The sequence below is a fragment of the Gadus morhua genome, chromosome 7 (genome assembly GCF_902167405.1).
Source record: "Gadus morhua chromosome 7, gadMor3.0, whole genome shotgun sequence".
Classification (NCBI taxonomy): domain Eukaryota; kingdom Metazoa; phylum Chordata; class Actinopteri; order Gadiformes; family Gadidae; genus Gadus; species Gadus morhua.
In genome coordinates this window covers 15225441-15241813 of record NC_044054.1, presented here as the reverse complement: position 1 = coordinate 15241813, position 16373 = coordinate 15225441, and the positions used below count along the sequence as shown (strand labels likewise).

At 46.7% G+C, this 16373-nt stretch overlaps 1 protein-coding gene across 3 annotated transcripts; it reads left to right on the top strand.

Moving 5' to 3' along the window:
* The first annotated feature begins 2763 nt into the window (after positions 1–2763).
* On the top strand, positions 2764–13220 carry slc13a2 (solute carrier family 13 member 2). Of its 3 annotated transcripts, none has more exons than XM_030362410.1 (13): positions 2764–2943; positions 2981–3204; positions 5593–5721; positions 6668–6804; positions 6984–7216; positions 7783–7975; positions 9063–9185; positions 9505–9714; positions 10231–10331; positions 11213–11328; positions 11494–11655; positions 11953–12090; positions 12483–13220. In XM_030362410.1, the coding sequence occupies exons 2-13, from the start codon at positions 3103–3105 to the stop codon at positions 12612–12614; spliced, it is 1776 nt and encodes a 591-aa protein (XP_030218270.1). In that variant the 5' UTR covers positions 2764–2943; positions 2981–3102; the 3' UTR covers positions 12615–13220. The 3 variants fall into 3 exon arrangements, with proteins under 3 accessions (XP_030218270.1, XP_030218268.1, XP_030218267.1); XM_030362408.1 differs by having other exon boundaries at positions 2764–3006; positions 3081–3204; XM_030362407.1 differs by having other exon boundaries at positions 2764–3204.
* Positions 13221–16373: the final 3153 nt, after the last annotated feature.

Below are 16373 nucleotides of genomic sequence, written 5' to 3'. Positions count from 1 at the left end.
CGATCATGTTGCTTGAGGCGGTGAACTGTAAGTGTATAATTGTCTTAAAAAACTTCCAGCGGTAGTGAACTGTAAGATGTGATTAAAGGTTTTCAACATCATGCATACTGGCCTCTGTAGCAATACACAGATTCAACTTATGGATGATTCATCCTCTTGCCCGAATGATTTTTCTTAGAATAGAATGAAACAGGAAACAAGAATTTAGCGAGTAAATTCAATAAATAAAACTTGCACGCTTTCTATTAGCATAATCACACTCTAATGCCAACAAGCATTGCTAAGCATTTGTCATTATCAAAATTTTGACACAGGCCTAAACATTCTCTGCATTGCATTATATACTAATTAGGGATGCACTGAAATGAAAATTCTTGGCCGAAACCGAAAACCGAAAATGAGCAAACCAAGGCCGAAAACCGAAACAGCGAAAGAAATTATTAGTACCATTTAGGGTTGCCGCGGTATACGGTATTAGGTTAAAAAGGTTAAAAGTTCGGCAGTTTGTCTTTGCAGTGTTTTATATTTGATGTGTTTTTTCATAAAGAAAAATATATTTACAAACCTAATAGATAGGCTACCTAATAAAGTGTTGGAACACGCAAGACCGGTAACCGGTAAACAAACCCCGCGAAGCCCAATTCCTACGAGAGCTCCCCGCGCTACGGCCACCCGGAGGCGCACAGAGCTTTTGGCCGTGATATTATCTATACAATTATATTATACTATTATATATAGAACGTTATAAGACGCTGTCACCGAGAATTGGCGCGCTGCCAGACGCTGTCACCGAGCGTGAGAGGAGAGTTGACGGAGAAGATGGAGGTTGACCTAGTTTCAAAGTTTATACCGTTTATACTCGGTAACACAACCCTAGTACCATTGCAATTATGGCTATGACTGTGTACTAACTTCATTAAAATCAAGGCATTGCAATTTTTTCAAATCGCTATACGTGGGTCTTTCTCAGAAACATTGAAAAACGTCCACACAAAAGACACATTGGCGCTTATCCAGACAAGCGTGTGATGGCCGCGCTTTTTTTCCGTCATCACAAATTTCTGTTTCGGCCGTGTTGTTTCGGTGATAAAAGTAATTCGGCCGAAAACCGAAAATGCGCTTTTGGGCCAATTTAGGCCGAAAATTTTCGGTGGCCGGAAATTCGGTGCATCCCTAATACTAATGCACACTTTCCATAAAAGTTGAACATCTTTTTCACATAATATATTTTCCTATTTCTGTGAAAACTGAATCCTTTCTTTCTTGACCAATGACCAATGTTTCTACCAAATTAGACAGACAAACAAAAACGGTTGCTTTGGAAATGATATTGTGAGGATAAAACATTGAAGCTTCTTGTTTAAGCTAAGCAGTATAGGGGATGGAACTGAAAAAGGGATACCACCCTAGCTTGTCTTAGCGCTCTGAAGCTGCTCTTCAGAGGGTCTTTGAGGGTTACATGGATGCCTTCAACATGAAGCCCCTTCGGCAAGATACTGACGAGAGGAAGGCAATGGAAAAGATCAGCTAGTAATTTACAAGTTTGCACAAGATCAGCACAAATACTACATTTTCCACCACAAAACAGACAACAGACAAAACAGCGATTGTGTAGCATATAAAAACGGTACACAATAAAGCATTCATTCTAATAAAATAACCCAGTAATACGCTTTAAATGAACAGGTCTAATTATTATGAATTTTAATGGTGCTCATGTTTACTGTTGGTATCCATATAAGGTAAGGTATTCGTTTAAAAATTATTTCATACTTATATAAGCGCCGTACCCCTATACCAATGCTATATAATACTGCTTAATACTGCATTAACTAATGTTGATTAATGGTCTTATTATTATACCCTGATTGTAAAGTGTTAGAACCTCTAACTCTTGGCCGCTTGTTAAGTTAGGGCGAAACCTATCTTTACAATATTTTTTATATGATCTATTTATAGAAGATAAATATTTCCTTTCCAATATCAATGATTAGAAAATGACTGTAGGGTGTTAATAGAATATGGAGCTGTGTAATCTACTCTTAAATCCCTCCCACTATCAGATGTTATCACTGCCGGTGAAGTGTGTTCTTGAAACATCGTATGTATATCTATTTGCTTTTAATATTTTTATGACTTAATGACCCTTTTCCCAGTCGGAAAAACATTCGAGACAACCTGTGAGAAGGCTCCATTTCCGCCGTTCTATGATTGGATCTCAGATCAGACTAGGGTGTCTTGAAACCCCTCCCTGACTAAAGCTATTCGACCAACAAGTTTCTAATGTTGTCGTATCGGGTGCTGAATGGGTTGAGTGCATGGCCTTTTCTTTCCTATGCCTTCTGGTGTGAAAGGACCAACATTGACACACAGTTTGTGGTCACACAACGGGCTAGAACAATATCTTATACTATATCTGGTGACATTTGATTTCAACTACTGTAGTTCGAAGTCAATTCTGTGAACTAGTAGTGGCTAAATGGTATAGTCAGTTTCAGTAGCCTGCATCAGAGTCCATAGCTTGTCTGGAGAAAGGGTCTGGAAGCTGTTTTACAACCAGCCAACCATGACTGAAGACCCCTGTTGAGGTTGAAAGAGTGGTGTTCCCCAGACAATATGCTCTTCTTGTTTCCTTAACTCCCTGGTTGTCTTCACACTACATTCCCTCTCCCCCCCCCCCCCCCCCCCCACCCTTCCTTTGTGGTGGTTAATGTTTGATTATCAGACAGAGATATAAGTGGCTATATACCCTTTTGTGCTCCTCATTAACCCGGCGGGTGTTAGGATGTTCTGACCAACGCATTCCTGCGTTATACTTCTTCACCTTCTGCTCGTCCTTGGACCGTCGGTAGCTGGCCTGGCCGATCGGTGTTTCCTCACCTCCTTCTTCTCCTGCCTGCGAGTGGCGCCTGGCTGGCCTTGTGGTATTCAGGAGACCAGAAGGTATCTGCTGCCCTGATCATCTTCAGGAGACCAGAAGGTATCTGCTGCCCTGATCATCTTCAGGAGACCAGAAGGTATCTGCTGCCCTGATCATCTTCAGGAGGCCAGAAGGTATCTGCTGCCCTGATCATCTTCAGCTACTGAATACTGGGAGCCAAGATGGCGGCTATTCCTTGGTGGATGTGGCACCACAGGAACTACTTAATCCTATTCCTCACCCCACTGGTGTTCCTGCCCCTGCCCATCGTCATTCCCACGTCGGTCAGTATGTGCCTGTGTGGGCGTGCGTCTGTGACTATGCTTCCATTTTATTGATTGATCAGTATATGTATATATATATATATATATATATATATATATATATATATATATATGTACATTTGTTTCCCATATTCAACTGGCTTGATGGGTAAAATGTCAGGTGCGTCCATACGTTTTCAATTGGCCTCTGCCTTACATCGAAAGGCGACACACGTACAGGATTTAAGTAACACTGATATCATAGAAATATAGACTTCAGGTCCTGTACAGGATCTTCACTCTGAAGAACTCTGAGGAACACCAGACAGGGTTTCTGAGGGTCAGATACACATCAGTCATTGTAAGGTGGTGACCGGATTTTCAATTCATTTCAGTTAATAATATTGTCAATGAGTCATGAAGGAAATTGCAAGACAAAGTAAGATCAATAAAGAGTAGAGTTCCTTCAATCATTATGATGATATATTCTCCTCAATGGCTAAAATTACAAGAATTCACAAAGTAAGATCAATAAAAGCTACAAATGTTTATTTTTATTTTTTTTTACCAGTTTATGCATGCAACTCAGTTTTTTAACCACATTAGAGTTCCTTCATTCATTGTGATGATATATTCTCTTCAATGGCCAAAATTAAAATAATTCACAAATTCAATTCGATTCTCAGAAGGGCAATGTATATTCATAAACCTTATCTGACTGATAAGGCCTTATCAGGGAAGACAAGGCTGTGGGGAACTTGCTTGGTGGATGAGGATCAGTGTGTTAATGTGTGAAACAACATGGCCTTTAAAGAGATGAAAGAGAGAGAGATAAAGTAGTCAGAATGCTACCTATCTTACTGGATTACGAGGACCTTTCATTAGGTCAAGGCTGTGTGTGTGTGTGTATGTGTTTGTGCGTGTGTGATAACCAGTGTTGGGAAAGTTACTTTTAAAATGTATCCAGTTACAGAATACAGAATACATGCCCAAAAATGTAATATGTAACGTATTCCGTTTCATCACTCAATCTGAGTATTGTATTCTGAATACTTTGATTACTTCCACATTGAATTGCATTTTATAAGTGTAGGAATGCGGCATCAAATCTTGCTTAAACAGGCCTATTCTGGTGTGTTGTTGTTCTGTGTTAGGCACAAGTGTCCCTGAAAGTGGACTATTATGCGAAAGATATTTGCTATTACATCTAACATTTTCTTCACTGAGCTAGGTGTGGCCTATAAAATCGCCTTGAGAGAGAGAGAGAGAGAGAGAGAGAGAGAGAGAGAGAGAGAGAGAGAGAGAGAGAGAGAGAGAGAGAGAGAGAGAGAGAGAGAGAGAGAGAGAGAGAGAGAGAGAGAGAGAGAGAGAGAGAGAGAGAGAGAGAGAGAGAGAGAGAGAGAGCGAGCGAGCGAGCGAGCGAGCGAGAGAGAGAGAGAGAGAGAGAGAGAGAGAGAGAGAGAGAGAGAGAGAGAGAGAGAGAGAGAGAGAGAGAGAGAGAGAGAGAGAGAGAGAGAGAGAGAGAGAGAGAGAGAGAGAGAGAGAGAGAGAGAGAGAGAGAGAGAGAGAGAGAGAGAGAGAGAGAGAGAGAGAGAGAGAGAGAGAGAGAGAGAGAGAGAGAGAGAGAGAGAGAGAGAGAGAGAGAGAGAGAGAGAGAGAGAGAGAGAGAGAGAGAGAGAGAGAGAGAGAGAGAGAGAGAGAGAGCGGGTGCCTGTTACGTCCAAAGAGATATACAATTTGTAGAATTGGATCGGACCGAAGTGCGTTCGCTTTCACATCTCAAGCGAACCGTAACAGGGTTCGTTTTGCAGCGAACCGAGACCAGATGTTCATGGAGGTCTCGGTCGGCTGATTGGGTTCACATCGAAGTGAGGTAGTTGCATTCACACCAACGCAAACGTACCGAACCAAGGGGACCAAACTCGTTTAGTGCGCAACTGCGCACTAAATGCTGTTGGTGTGAAAGCACGAATAAACTGGTGAAACAGAATTATCGTCATGTGATCCATTGATTCAGCAATGTAACTGTATTCTAAATACCAACTATTTAAATTGTAACTGTAACGGAATACAGTTAGCTATCATTTGTATTCTGAATACGTAACGCCGGTACATGTATTCCGTTACTCCCCAACACTGGTGATAACACATAAGTGCATGAGTGTGTCTACAGCCGTGTCATAAGCAAGATGTGTATGCATTTATTTTTACCAATACAATGAAGCATGAATCTCAGTATGATTATCAATCCTCCTGTGTGTGTGTGTGTGTGTGTGTGTGTGTGTGTGTGCGTGTGCGTGCGTGTGTGCGTGCGTGTGTGTGCGTGTGTGCGCGTGTGTGCGTGCGTGCGTGTGTGCGTGTGTGTGCGCGTGTGTGCGTGCGTGCGTGTGTTTGTGTGTGTGTGCGCAGGAGGCGAAATGTGGCTACGCCATCATCCTCATGGCGCTGTACTGGTGCACAGAGTGCATGCCACTAGCCGTGACCGCCCTGCTGCCCGTGGTCCTCTTCCCCCTGATGGGCATCATGAAGGCTGGAGATGTGCGTGCAGGTTGCTCCTCCCCTGTCTCCTAATAACCCCCAACCTCTTTCCTACAGCTCACTACTGCATCACATTTGCAACACAAGGCCGATTTAGGGCTCCCAATCACCTGAATCTCTCAATTATTCAATCAATCAATGCGACTCATATTAAGGCTTTGTTATTTATTTATTATTAGGTAGAAATGAGAGGATTCTCAAGGATTCTTGTTTTGATTTGGGATGCAACGCTTCAGGGACGAGTAGAAGCGGATCCATTCATGAGCACTAACTTTACTGGAGACCAGCACTCCTGTAAGGAAGGAAGGAGTGAATGAGCAGGCCTATAAAGGAGCAGGCATATATAGGAGCAGGCCTATTAAGTAGGCCTTTGGAGGAGCTGGCCTGTTAGGAGCTGGCCTGTTAGGAGCTGGCCTGTTAGGAGCTGGCCTGTTAGGAGCTGGCCTGTTAGGAGCTGGCCTGTTAGGAGCTGGCCTAGAGAGGAGATGGGCTGTAAAGGAGATGACCTGTGGACGAGCTGGGCTGTGATGTACGGACCAGAGGAGTCCTGACCCGCCCACACACTTTAATAGGCATGACTTACTGGACTTTAGAACAAGCACCATGAAGGAAAGGCTCGCCACCTAATTAGGGCTTAATGGAGTACAGCTGTAGTCAATGAATCCATCAAAGTGTCAGAATCAGGCCGCTCTTATCGGGCCCATGGGGAAACCTTGGGACACTTTTCTGCTGACTGGTGCAGTTGAGCTTTATGGCTCATGAATCTCACGGTCCTCCACGGCGCCGAGAAACAGCGCTATATAATAACTTTATACTGTTGAAAAATTGAACTGATTGATCAGAGCAGCTCATGTTAAGTGAATGAATAGAGACATACCTTTATTTGTGTGTGTGTGTGTGTGTGTGTGTGTGTGTGTGTGTGTGTGTGTGTGTGGGTGTGCACCAGGTGTGTGTTGAGTATCTGAAGGACTCCAACATGCTGTTCATTGGAGGCCTGCTGGTGGCCATCGCGGTGGAGGAGTGGAAGCTCCACAAACGCATCGCTCTCAGGGTGCTGCTGCTGGTGGGAGTGAGGCCCGCCCTGTAAGAGACTCCCCCCCCACCCCCCCCACCCCCCCCCACACACACACACACTCAACAAGCCTCACACACACAGAACAAAGCAGTGTTGATCCTTGGTTGGACCTGGCGCTGTGTGCGGCTTCATCGTCTTCGTACACAGGTCTGTTGACGTGTGCCCCCCCCCCCCCCCCCCACCCCAGGCTGATGATGGGCTTCATGCTGGTGTCCGCCTTCCTGTCCATGTGGATCAGCAACACGGCCACCACCGCCATGATGCTGCCCATCGCCCAGGCCGTGCTGGAGCAGCTGGCCGCCACCGAGGCCGCCGCCGACGAGCGGGAGCTGCGGGCGGCCAGGGACCCCGGCCAGGACAACCAGGGCTACGAGCTGGAGGAGAAGGGCTCGGAGGGGGGCAAGGTGCCGATGGACGATGGTACGCTTCAGTAGACGACCGGGGGGGATTGGCGAGCGAGGGGTTCCCATGGGGATGTGAGGCAGCCGAGTGGGGCTCGGCTTCAACACCTTCAGTGTTCCGTCAGGCTGCGGATCCTCAGGTCCTCTGCACTATCAAGAAGTATAGTCCCCATTGTTTACCGTTGCCGAGCAACTTCGGAGAGCTGCAGGCATGCGCCTCGGCAAACCCGGATGCAGCAGGGTTAGACAACCCTAGACAGTCTGTGATTAAAGATGATTAGCTGTCGTCTGTCTGGTACTCTCTACATACGTCCGTTTGATCGATGTTTCAATGTAGACAGCTGCTGTCCCAGGTGCAACACCTGTTGCCTAATAATGATTGAATTCATTGCTAATGAAGGACATTATGTAAGTAGGCTCCTGCAGGTTTTAGAGTGGCCTTCTGCGCGGCCGTAGTGGTGGAAGTAGTGGCGGACTGGCTGCTATTTAAGGTTGACAGTAAGTTAGAAATCCAGTCACATTATTGAGCCTTCTGATATCAGAACGTCATGAAATGTCGCTTAGGCCTGATCTTTGACCCCACAGCCCCAGAGCACAGTAACCATACAGAGTCGGAGTTGGATTCCATCCTGGAGAAGATGAGGGTGGAGCGGGTGCAGAAGTACGCTACGCTGACCAAAGGCATGTGTCTGAGTGTGTGTTACTCTGCCAGCATCGGAGGCACAGCCACCCTCACCGGCACCACGCCCAACCTCATCCTCAAGGGACAAGTGGACAAGTAAGATGGCCTGCTTTTGGCACTTTTCATGCACCTCCAGTCCAGGGACCAAGGAAGAAGATATGCAGAAACAAACATCCTTCCACCTGACGTTGAGTTATAACAGGCTACTGAAGTACCGTAACCAAGCTGTTTCCCAGAAGGTTGTTTCTTGTCTGCCTTGGCAACCACATTGTCGACAGTCTAGGACAGTTGCTGTTCAGACAACACAGTAAACCATCTCTGTCAAAGATTGGGCCTTACAACTGCCTATTCTACTGTACTCTTTGATTTTGTTAGTGACAATAGCTACGGTGAGAAAAATAGCATAGATTACCATGCTAACTCGAAAAAGATTTTTCTTTTCGCTGGCACTACAACACTGGTCTGTGTGATCAGACCATGTAAAGCGTATTTTGGCTTCAAACATTCGTTCCCAATATCATTTGTCAACATGAGTTCCCCTTGTACCGATTCTGCTGAAGAGTATTAAGTGTCCACAATGCAGCAAATGGAAATTCAGCGCTTTTGTCTTTTGGACCAAGGTGCGTCAGTCAGTAGAGAGATGTGGACAACATAACAGCCAATCATCAAACAACTATACCACAAACTGTCATCAAAGTGCTATATTGGTATTTTTTACATCATTGGCATGCGGCTATATGCTGTTAGGCATAGGGCAAACCCAGGTATTTTGAGAGATGATATTGTAAAGGATGTCCTGGTGAGGCCTGGAGGGGCGCTGGTCTGATCACCAGAACAACATCAGATGGATCAACTGTTAAATTGGTATGCACATGCACTCTTTAGGTACAGGGTTACAACCCCATAACCCTAACCCTATGGGGTTCAGATGGGCCGAGTTCACAACTCGGCACAGTGAGGAATGCATTGTCCACATCATTGTGGTTCTCACCCTTCTGTTCATATTGCTATGCACACACACTTAGTTCATGCTATGGGGATTGAGTATGCCCTCTTGAATTATAATTCACACAACCACTATATGAACTTCTTATACCATAACTTAGTATTCAACAGAAGAGTTATAGACAAGACTAAGAAAGAAAGTTTTTTTTTTTCTTCCCTCCTTACCTTTCCCCTTCAGGATCTACCCCAATAACCCAGACATCATCAACTTTGCTAGCTGGTTCGGCTTTGCCTTCCCTAATATGGTCATCATGCTGGTGCTTTCCTGGCTCTGGCTGCAGCTGCTGTTCATGGGCTTCAAGTAAGAGCCTCCCACCTGCTCCTCGTTCACTTCTCTCAGCCTACACTAGATCACTAGGCCTGGTTCATCACAACTATTACACAATGAGGTGTAACCACAACCTCCTGGTTTATAAAGGCTCTGCTAGCTAGCAGTTATAGTTATGATGCAATTTTTTTTGTCTTTCTTCATTTGGTAAATAGTATTTTAAGACCTCAATCAATGTTTAAAAGATGAAAACAGACCTCCAGTGTTGATCTCCTGGACATGTGGTGTGTTGTTGTGTGGGTCCTACTCTGATTGCTCTGCTGATTGTCTCGGTTGCCGTGCTGCTGCTCAGCTTCAAGAAGTCGTTTGGCTGCGGCATGAGCAGCGAGCGGGACAAGGAGGCGTACGGCGTGATGCGGGCGGAGTACAAGAAGCTGGGCCGCATGGCGTTCGCTGAGGGGGCGGTGCTGGCCGTCTTCATCACCCTGGTGGTGCTGTGGTTCACCAGGGAGCCCGGCTTCATGGACGGCTGGGCCACCGTGCTCTTCAACACCGACGGGCAGTGAGTCTCCTGGTCACTGCCGTCCTCCTCTCTATGGGCCCGGGTCGTCTTCTCTAGCCTGGGCAGTCTCTATGGATCCCCTGTGGAGAAGCCCTCCTCGACCCACAGGAAGGACCAACGGCGCATTGGGTCAAGGGGCTCTTTAGTCAGGTTACCTCTGGCCTGGGGACGACTCAATGTCTCCTCTTGAGTCAATGGAAGTGATGTTGATGTCAATGTTTAACCTGAACTTATTAGAAGGTGGCCGGTTCTGCTCTTAATGCTGGCCACACCTCTTGAAACTAAAAACCACATCCTTCACATTTTGGCTGGACAGAAGGCAGCAGGCCGTGTAGGCGTTATTAGAATTCGTAATTCTTTCATTAGAAATGATTCATGTTAGTAGAGTTCCACACGACTGCGTGACAGCTGGGTAAAGTTAGATTAAAATTATAAGAAATTGTACATGTTATTAGAGATCTTAACTGCGGTGTGACACCTGGGCAGAGTTATCATTAATGTGTCGATGTTTCCTAGGTTTGTGACGGACGGAACCGTCGCCATCTTTATGTCCATGCTATTCTTCGTCATCCCGTCGAAGCTGCCCCGCTTCGGTGACTATGGTTTTTCTGCAGAAGGTAAGGGCTGTGTGTGCAGCTATACATCATGTTTAAAGCAGCCAAACCCCCTAGCACCTTACAGAACGCTTACCCGGCCGCACAAATACCTGCTGGTCGAGTGATGAAGGGTTGATGACCTGCCCTCAAACAACCCCTTCAGATTAGTTTCTCTTCCACATCGCTGCCCCAGCAGGGGGGCAGGGAACCAGCCAGACACAGGTTAGACAGTATGCTGCTAGGGGGTCTCCTAGGAGGGCAGGGGGGCTGTATGCTGCTGGGGGGTCTCCTCTCAGGACAGGGGGCTTTATGCTGCTAGGGGGTCTCCTCTCAGGACAGGGGGGCTTTATGCTGCTAGGGGGTCTCCTCTCAGGGCAGGGGGGCTGTATGCTGCTAGGGGGTCTCCTAGGAGGGCAGGGGGGCTGTATGCTGCTAGGGGGTCTCCTCTCAGGACAGGGGGGCTGTATGCTGCTGGGGGGTCTCCTCTCAGGACAGGGGGGCTGTATGCTGCTGGGGGGTCTCCTCTCAGGACAGGGGGGCTGTATGCTGCTAGGGGGTCTCCTCTCAGGACAGGGGGGCTGTATGCTGCTAGGGGGTCTCCTCTCAGGACAGGGGGGCTGTATGCTGCTAGGGGGTCTCCTCTCAGGACAGGGGGGCTGTATGCTGCTAGGGGGTCTCCTCTCAGGACAGGGGGGCTGTATGCTGCTAGGGGGTCTCCTCTCAGGACAGGGGGGCTGTATGCTGCTAGGGGGTCTCCTCTCAGGACAGGGGGAGGTCTGCTGCTGGGGGGTCTCCTCTCAGGACATGGGGAGGCCTGCTGCTGGGGGGTCTCCTCTCAGGGCAGGGGGAGGTCTGCTGCTGGGGGGTCTCCTCTCAGGTGTCCGGTTGTCTTGTCTCTCCAGGTAAGAGGATCAAGGCTCCGCCCGCGCTGCTGAACTGGAAGGTGGTGCACGAGCGAATGCCCTGGAACATCATCCTGCTGCTGGGAGGAGGCTTCGCCCTGGCGGCAGGAAGTGAGGTAGGACCGCAGAGAAGAAGGCTGATCACCTGACTGTTACTCCACTGAACATGGAGTAGAAGAGAAACTCAAGTAGTAAAGTAAAAAAGAGGCCATGTGATTTGCCGGACAGAAGTGTTTGATGCTACAGTCCCTCGCCCTTTGGCCTTGCATTGCGTCCTTTAGGTGTCGGGCTTGTCCCTGTGGCTGGGAGAGAGCCTGGCTCCTCTGAAGAGCATCCCCCCCTTTGCCATCTCCATTATCCTGTGTCTGCTGGTGGCCACCTTCACAGAGTGCTCCAGCAACACGGCCACCACCACCCTGTTCCTGCCCATCCTAGCCTCCATGGTACGGCCCGCAATGAACCCTCGAATGGCCTGCATCACTTTGGTTGAAACTGAGAAAAGTCACAAACAATGGCGGGAATGGAATACAACCGTCTCTCTTTCTCTCCCTCTCTCACCATGTGTGTGTGTGTGTGTGTGTGTGTGTGTGTGTGTGTGTGTGTGTGTGTGTGTGTGTGGGTGTGTGGGTGTGTGTGTGTGTGTGTGTGTGTGTGTGTGTGTGTGTGTGTGTGTGTGTGTGTGTGTGTGTGTGTGTGTGTGTGTGTGTGTGTGTGCGTGTGTGTGTGTGTGTGTTCTCCAGGCCACCGCTATTAAGATCCACCCTCTCTACGTCATGGTCCCCTGCACCGTCTCCGCCTCGCTGGCCTTCATGCTGCCAGTGGCCACGCCCCCCAACGCCATCGCCTTCTCCTTCGGAAACCTGCGCGTCATGGACATGGTAGGAGAACCTGTTCCCCCTGGTTTCCTCCTCCGAGAGCCGCTGGGCTGCCCTCCAGCGAGGCGTGGGGAGGTCCCGCACAGATGTGAAGCTTTAGGAGATTTGAGTTGGGGAGAGAGAGAACATAACAGAAAAGAGCAGAAGATGAAGTGTCGATTCACACACCTGTGTGCGAGCTATGATAACAAAGCCAATCATGGAAGACTTAGGTTGGGCAGAAATTAGGCTCAAGTCTAAAGGTCTAAAACCTCCGTGGATATTCTCACCGCCACTTTCCCTCGCTAACAGCTGACGGATGGCTAATTCCATTTCCAACCGATTAAGGTCCAACGATTGACCTTCAATCGTACCTACTTCCGCTTTAACGTCGAATGCCCTCCCTCCCCCCACAGGTGCAGGCGGGCTTCATGCTGAACATCATCGGGATCCTCACCATCAACCTGGGCATCAACACGTGGGGATACGCCATGTTTGATCTGGGCAACTTCCCGGCCTGGGCCAACACCACTCAGAGCGTACCTTGAGCTCAGTGCTGTGGCTCTGGGGGTCCCACTCCCAACCTAAACATCCTGTCATATGCCTCCTTGAGCAATGTGCCCAAACCCTACCTCCTCCTTAAGGAAACACATCTTTAAATTTAATATATATACCAGTAACCTTTAAGGGTCTCAGAAAGAGGGAGGGGCTAGAGAGACAGAAGCACTTAAAACGCACACGGTTCCTCCAGTCTTTCTGAGGTTCTCCGATAGAACCAATCACAAACATGATTTCAGGATAACAAATCATGTTAATATCAGCTCATACATTATACATAAATACATAAACAGAACTTTATTCAGACAGAAAATATGGTACACTAAATATATTTATTACTCCAAAGGGTGTATTGGTACAGTGTCCTTTGAATGTGCTTGTTGATTTGATTTAAGCTATGATTTTATTTAGCTATTTTGTGTATTAACAATGTTCAAAGTCCACATGCAGAAGTGTTTATAGCCCAGGTCCGCTGTTATGATGGCAGTATGAAATATTAAAGGTTATCAGATCACAGCCAGTGGACTTTGCTCAAGTAAGCATAATGTCGCAATGATGTCTTGAAATAAAGCAGAAATATTTTTTTCTAAGTTTAATAGGCTTTCACTCACTTAATATTCATACTCTCAACTAGTTTTCAAATAGAAAAATATATAACAGTACGTTATTTCATAAATTCCCATTCTTTTTTATTTGTTGTAGTGTTTTATGTAGTCACAACAACATTTGAATCAGTTAGTTAGCTTCTTTACACTTGAGTCTCAGTCGGTCTTTAATACATACATAGATAATATATCATCTGATTGTAGTTCCATTTATCCCACTTTAATTGACAGACAAGGGCCCTGATAGAAAACCCATGGGGGGGCCCTGACAGAAACCCATGGGGGCCCTGACAGAAACATATGGGGTCCCTGATAGGAGCACATGTGGGCCCTGATAGAAACACATGCTGCCCCTGATAGGAAGACATGGGGCCCCTGATAAGAACACATGGGTCCCCTGATATGGTGCATTTTTGAGGGTGGGGGTTGGTTCAGTGTGCAAAGGCGGGGCAAGGTTCGGGTTTCGACCGCAAAAAGTGGACAACGGTGAAAGCTTGGTTTAATGAATAAAATGTTGCGCAAAAGTTTGACGTCCCTCTTGGACGTCCTACATTGTTGCTCTTTGTTCATTGTGTTGCGTTCTTCTTTTTCCTTTGATCTTTTAGAAGGCTACACTGTGTCGGGTTGCTATGAGGTCATGATGCTAACGTAGATGCCGCGGCTATCACCATCCGGCTTAAATCCCGTCCTACCTTAAAGGGGTAGTTCGGAATTTTGGACATAGGGCCTGATTCCCAAGTGAGCATTGGTATTCTATATCACTGGAGACAGTTTAACACATTTCATTCAGTCCTTCTTGTTGCAGAGTTCGCTCGTGCTAGGCTAGCGCAGGTCAACGGGCAATGCTAGCCTGCTATTAAAAACAGTCTTACCCACTCCACAGTACACCCGAGGTAAATCAATTATAACGCCAGACTATAGATTTAAATGTCTGTGTTGATAGAATAATGTTAGAAATAAAACTAACCTTGCATCGCATGAATCATCGAGGGACTACTTTCTCAGCAGAAGCGGAATTTTACTATGCGCTGGTTAGGTTTGTAACCGAATCACGACAGAAGAACGTAAACAGAGAAGCGTGGGACAGAAGCGCAATTGAACGACTAGGCAACATGATGGTTCAGTGCAGAGGCGCCGCATCCCATTAGGCATACCAGGCAACTGCCTGGGGCCCCGCAATTGTTTGGGGGCCCCGGGCCACGGGGGGGGCCCCCTAGAGCCAAAAAGGGGGCCCACACTACCTAGAATCGCCCCTGGTTCAGTGCGCTTTTAGAAATTGTAGAAATGAACGGTACAGATGGGCACCACAAAGTTTCCACCAATTTCCAGTGCGAGATCCAGAAAGGAAACTGTGGCTTGTTGCTGCTGGCTTGGACATCAAAACACCGGCTCGTACATGTACGGTTCGTTGGATACAACAAATTCCTCATCATCGTCTTCAAAAGCAGATGCATCGCTAACTCCTCCAAACGTGGGCATATCTTGTTAATTGAATACGCTTATAGAATTCCTTCGTTCACTGTACTCTGCGTTTGTAGCAATGACAGCGGCAGGTAACCTAGGTATCAGTCCGCCGCTGCCTACGTACAGGAATATAAACACTGCTGCTGAGACCCCGCAATTCCCTCAAAATGCAATGCAATGCAAGGTTGGTTTTATTTCTAACATTATTCTATAAACAGACATTTAGATTTATAGTCTGTCGTTATAATTGATTTACCTCGGGTGTACTGTGGAGTGGGTAAGACTGTTTTTAATAGCAGGCTAGCATTGCCCGTTGACGTGCGCTAGCCTAGCACGAGCGAACTCTGCAACTAGAAGGACTGAATGAAATGTGTTTAACTGTCTCCAGTGATATAGAATACCAATGCTCACTTGGGAATCAGGCCCTATGTCCAAAATTCCGAACTACCCCTTTAAGGGTACTGTCGGCGTTGATTGGAGCACATTGGGGCCCCTGAAAGAAACACATGGGGGCCCTGATGAGTACACACAGGGCCCCTGATGAGTAGCCCACACACGGGGCCCCTCATAGGAACATGATGGGTAAGGAAACTTGCCTGATCTGAACACAATAGAAAATGTATATTGTCAAGGGGATGATGAGAGACACGAGACCCAACAATGCAGACGAGCTGATGGCCGCTATCGAAGAAAACTGTGCATCAATAACACCTCAGCAGGGTCAAAGGGTGATCGATTACATGCCACTCCCCATTGATGCAGTTATTCATTCCAAATGAGCCCCAACCATGTGCTGAGTGCATATACAAGAACATACTTTGCAAAAGGCCAACAATTCCATATTCTAAATATTTCTTATGCAATGTTCACATTTTCTGAGTTACTGAATTTTGGGTTTTCATGAGCTGTAAGCCATTATCATCCAGATTAAAACCATTAAAGGCTTTAAATATTTCACTGTTGGTGGAATGAATCTATATAATAAATGGGTTTCACTTTTTTTACTTTAATTATTAAAATTAATTAACTTTTGCGCAATATTCTAATTAATTTAGATGCACCTTTATTGCGGTCATGTGCTGCGCTTGAGTATTCCTGCAGCTGCTCAGCTGGTGGTCTGGTCAAGTGCTGCCCCCTAGAGGCAATCTGAAGTTGCCATTGCAAAAGCGACTACATACATACTTGCTAGACTCGGCACCTACGACTAATCACCTCTCTACCTACGGGCACTAATATAGGCTAACCACCACAATAATACCACGGTATAATAGTAGGCGATACATTTGGAATGCAGCATTCAATGTTTGCTTTAGTTGTTTTCACATTTGTTTAGCACTAAATCTGGCCTACAACCCTTAGCCAGAAAGAAAAAAATAGATTAAGTTCAAATATGTGCATTATAGATAACGATGGTTCATGGGATTTAAATTGACGAAGGTTCAACAACATGTAGGCTATTAGATGGCGCTGAACGCCGCCCTCTCTGCTCAACTCTGCTCCACTCTGCTGAGTTCGCGGGTCGCTTTGTCGCTTCTGCTCAGCTGCTATCATCAGCAGAATGAACCACACGCAGACTCACACACTCACACACTGGTGTTCTCCAGGCTTCATAGAGATCAGGGTGATGTGCTGACCCTAGCTCCCTGATTTTCATGTTCATTGTTCTGAATAACAAAACCC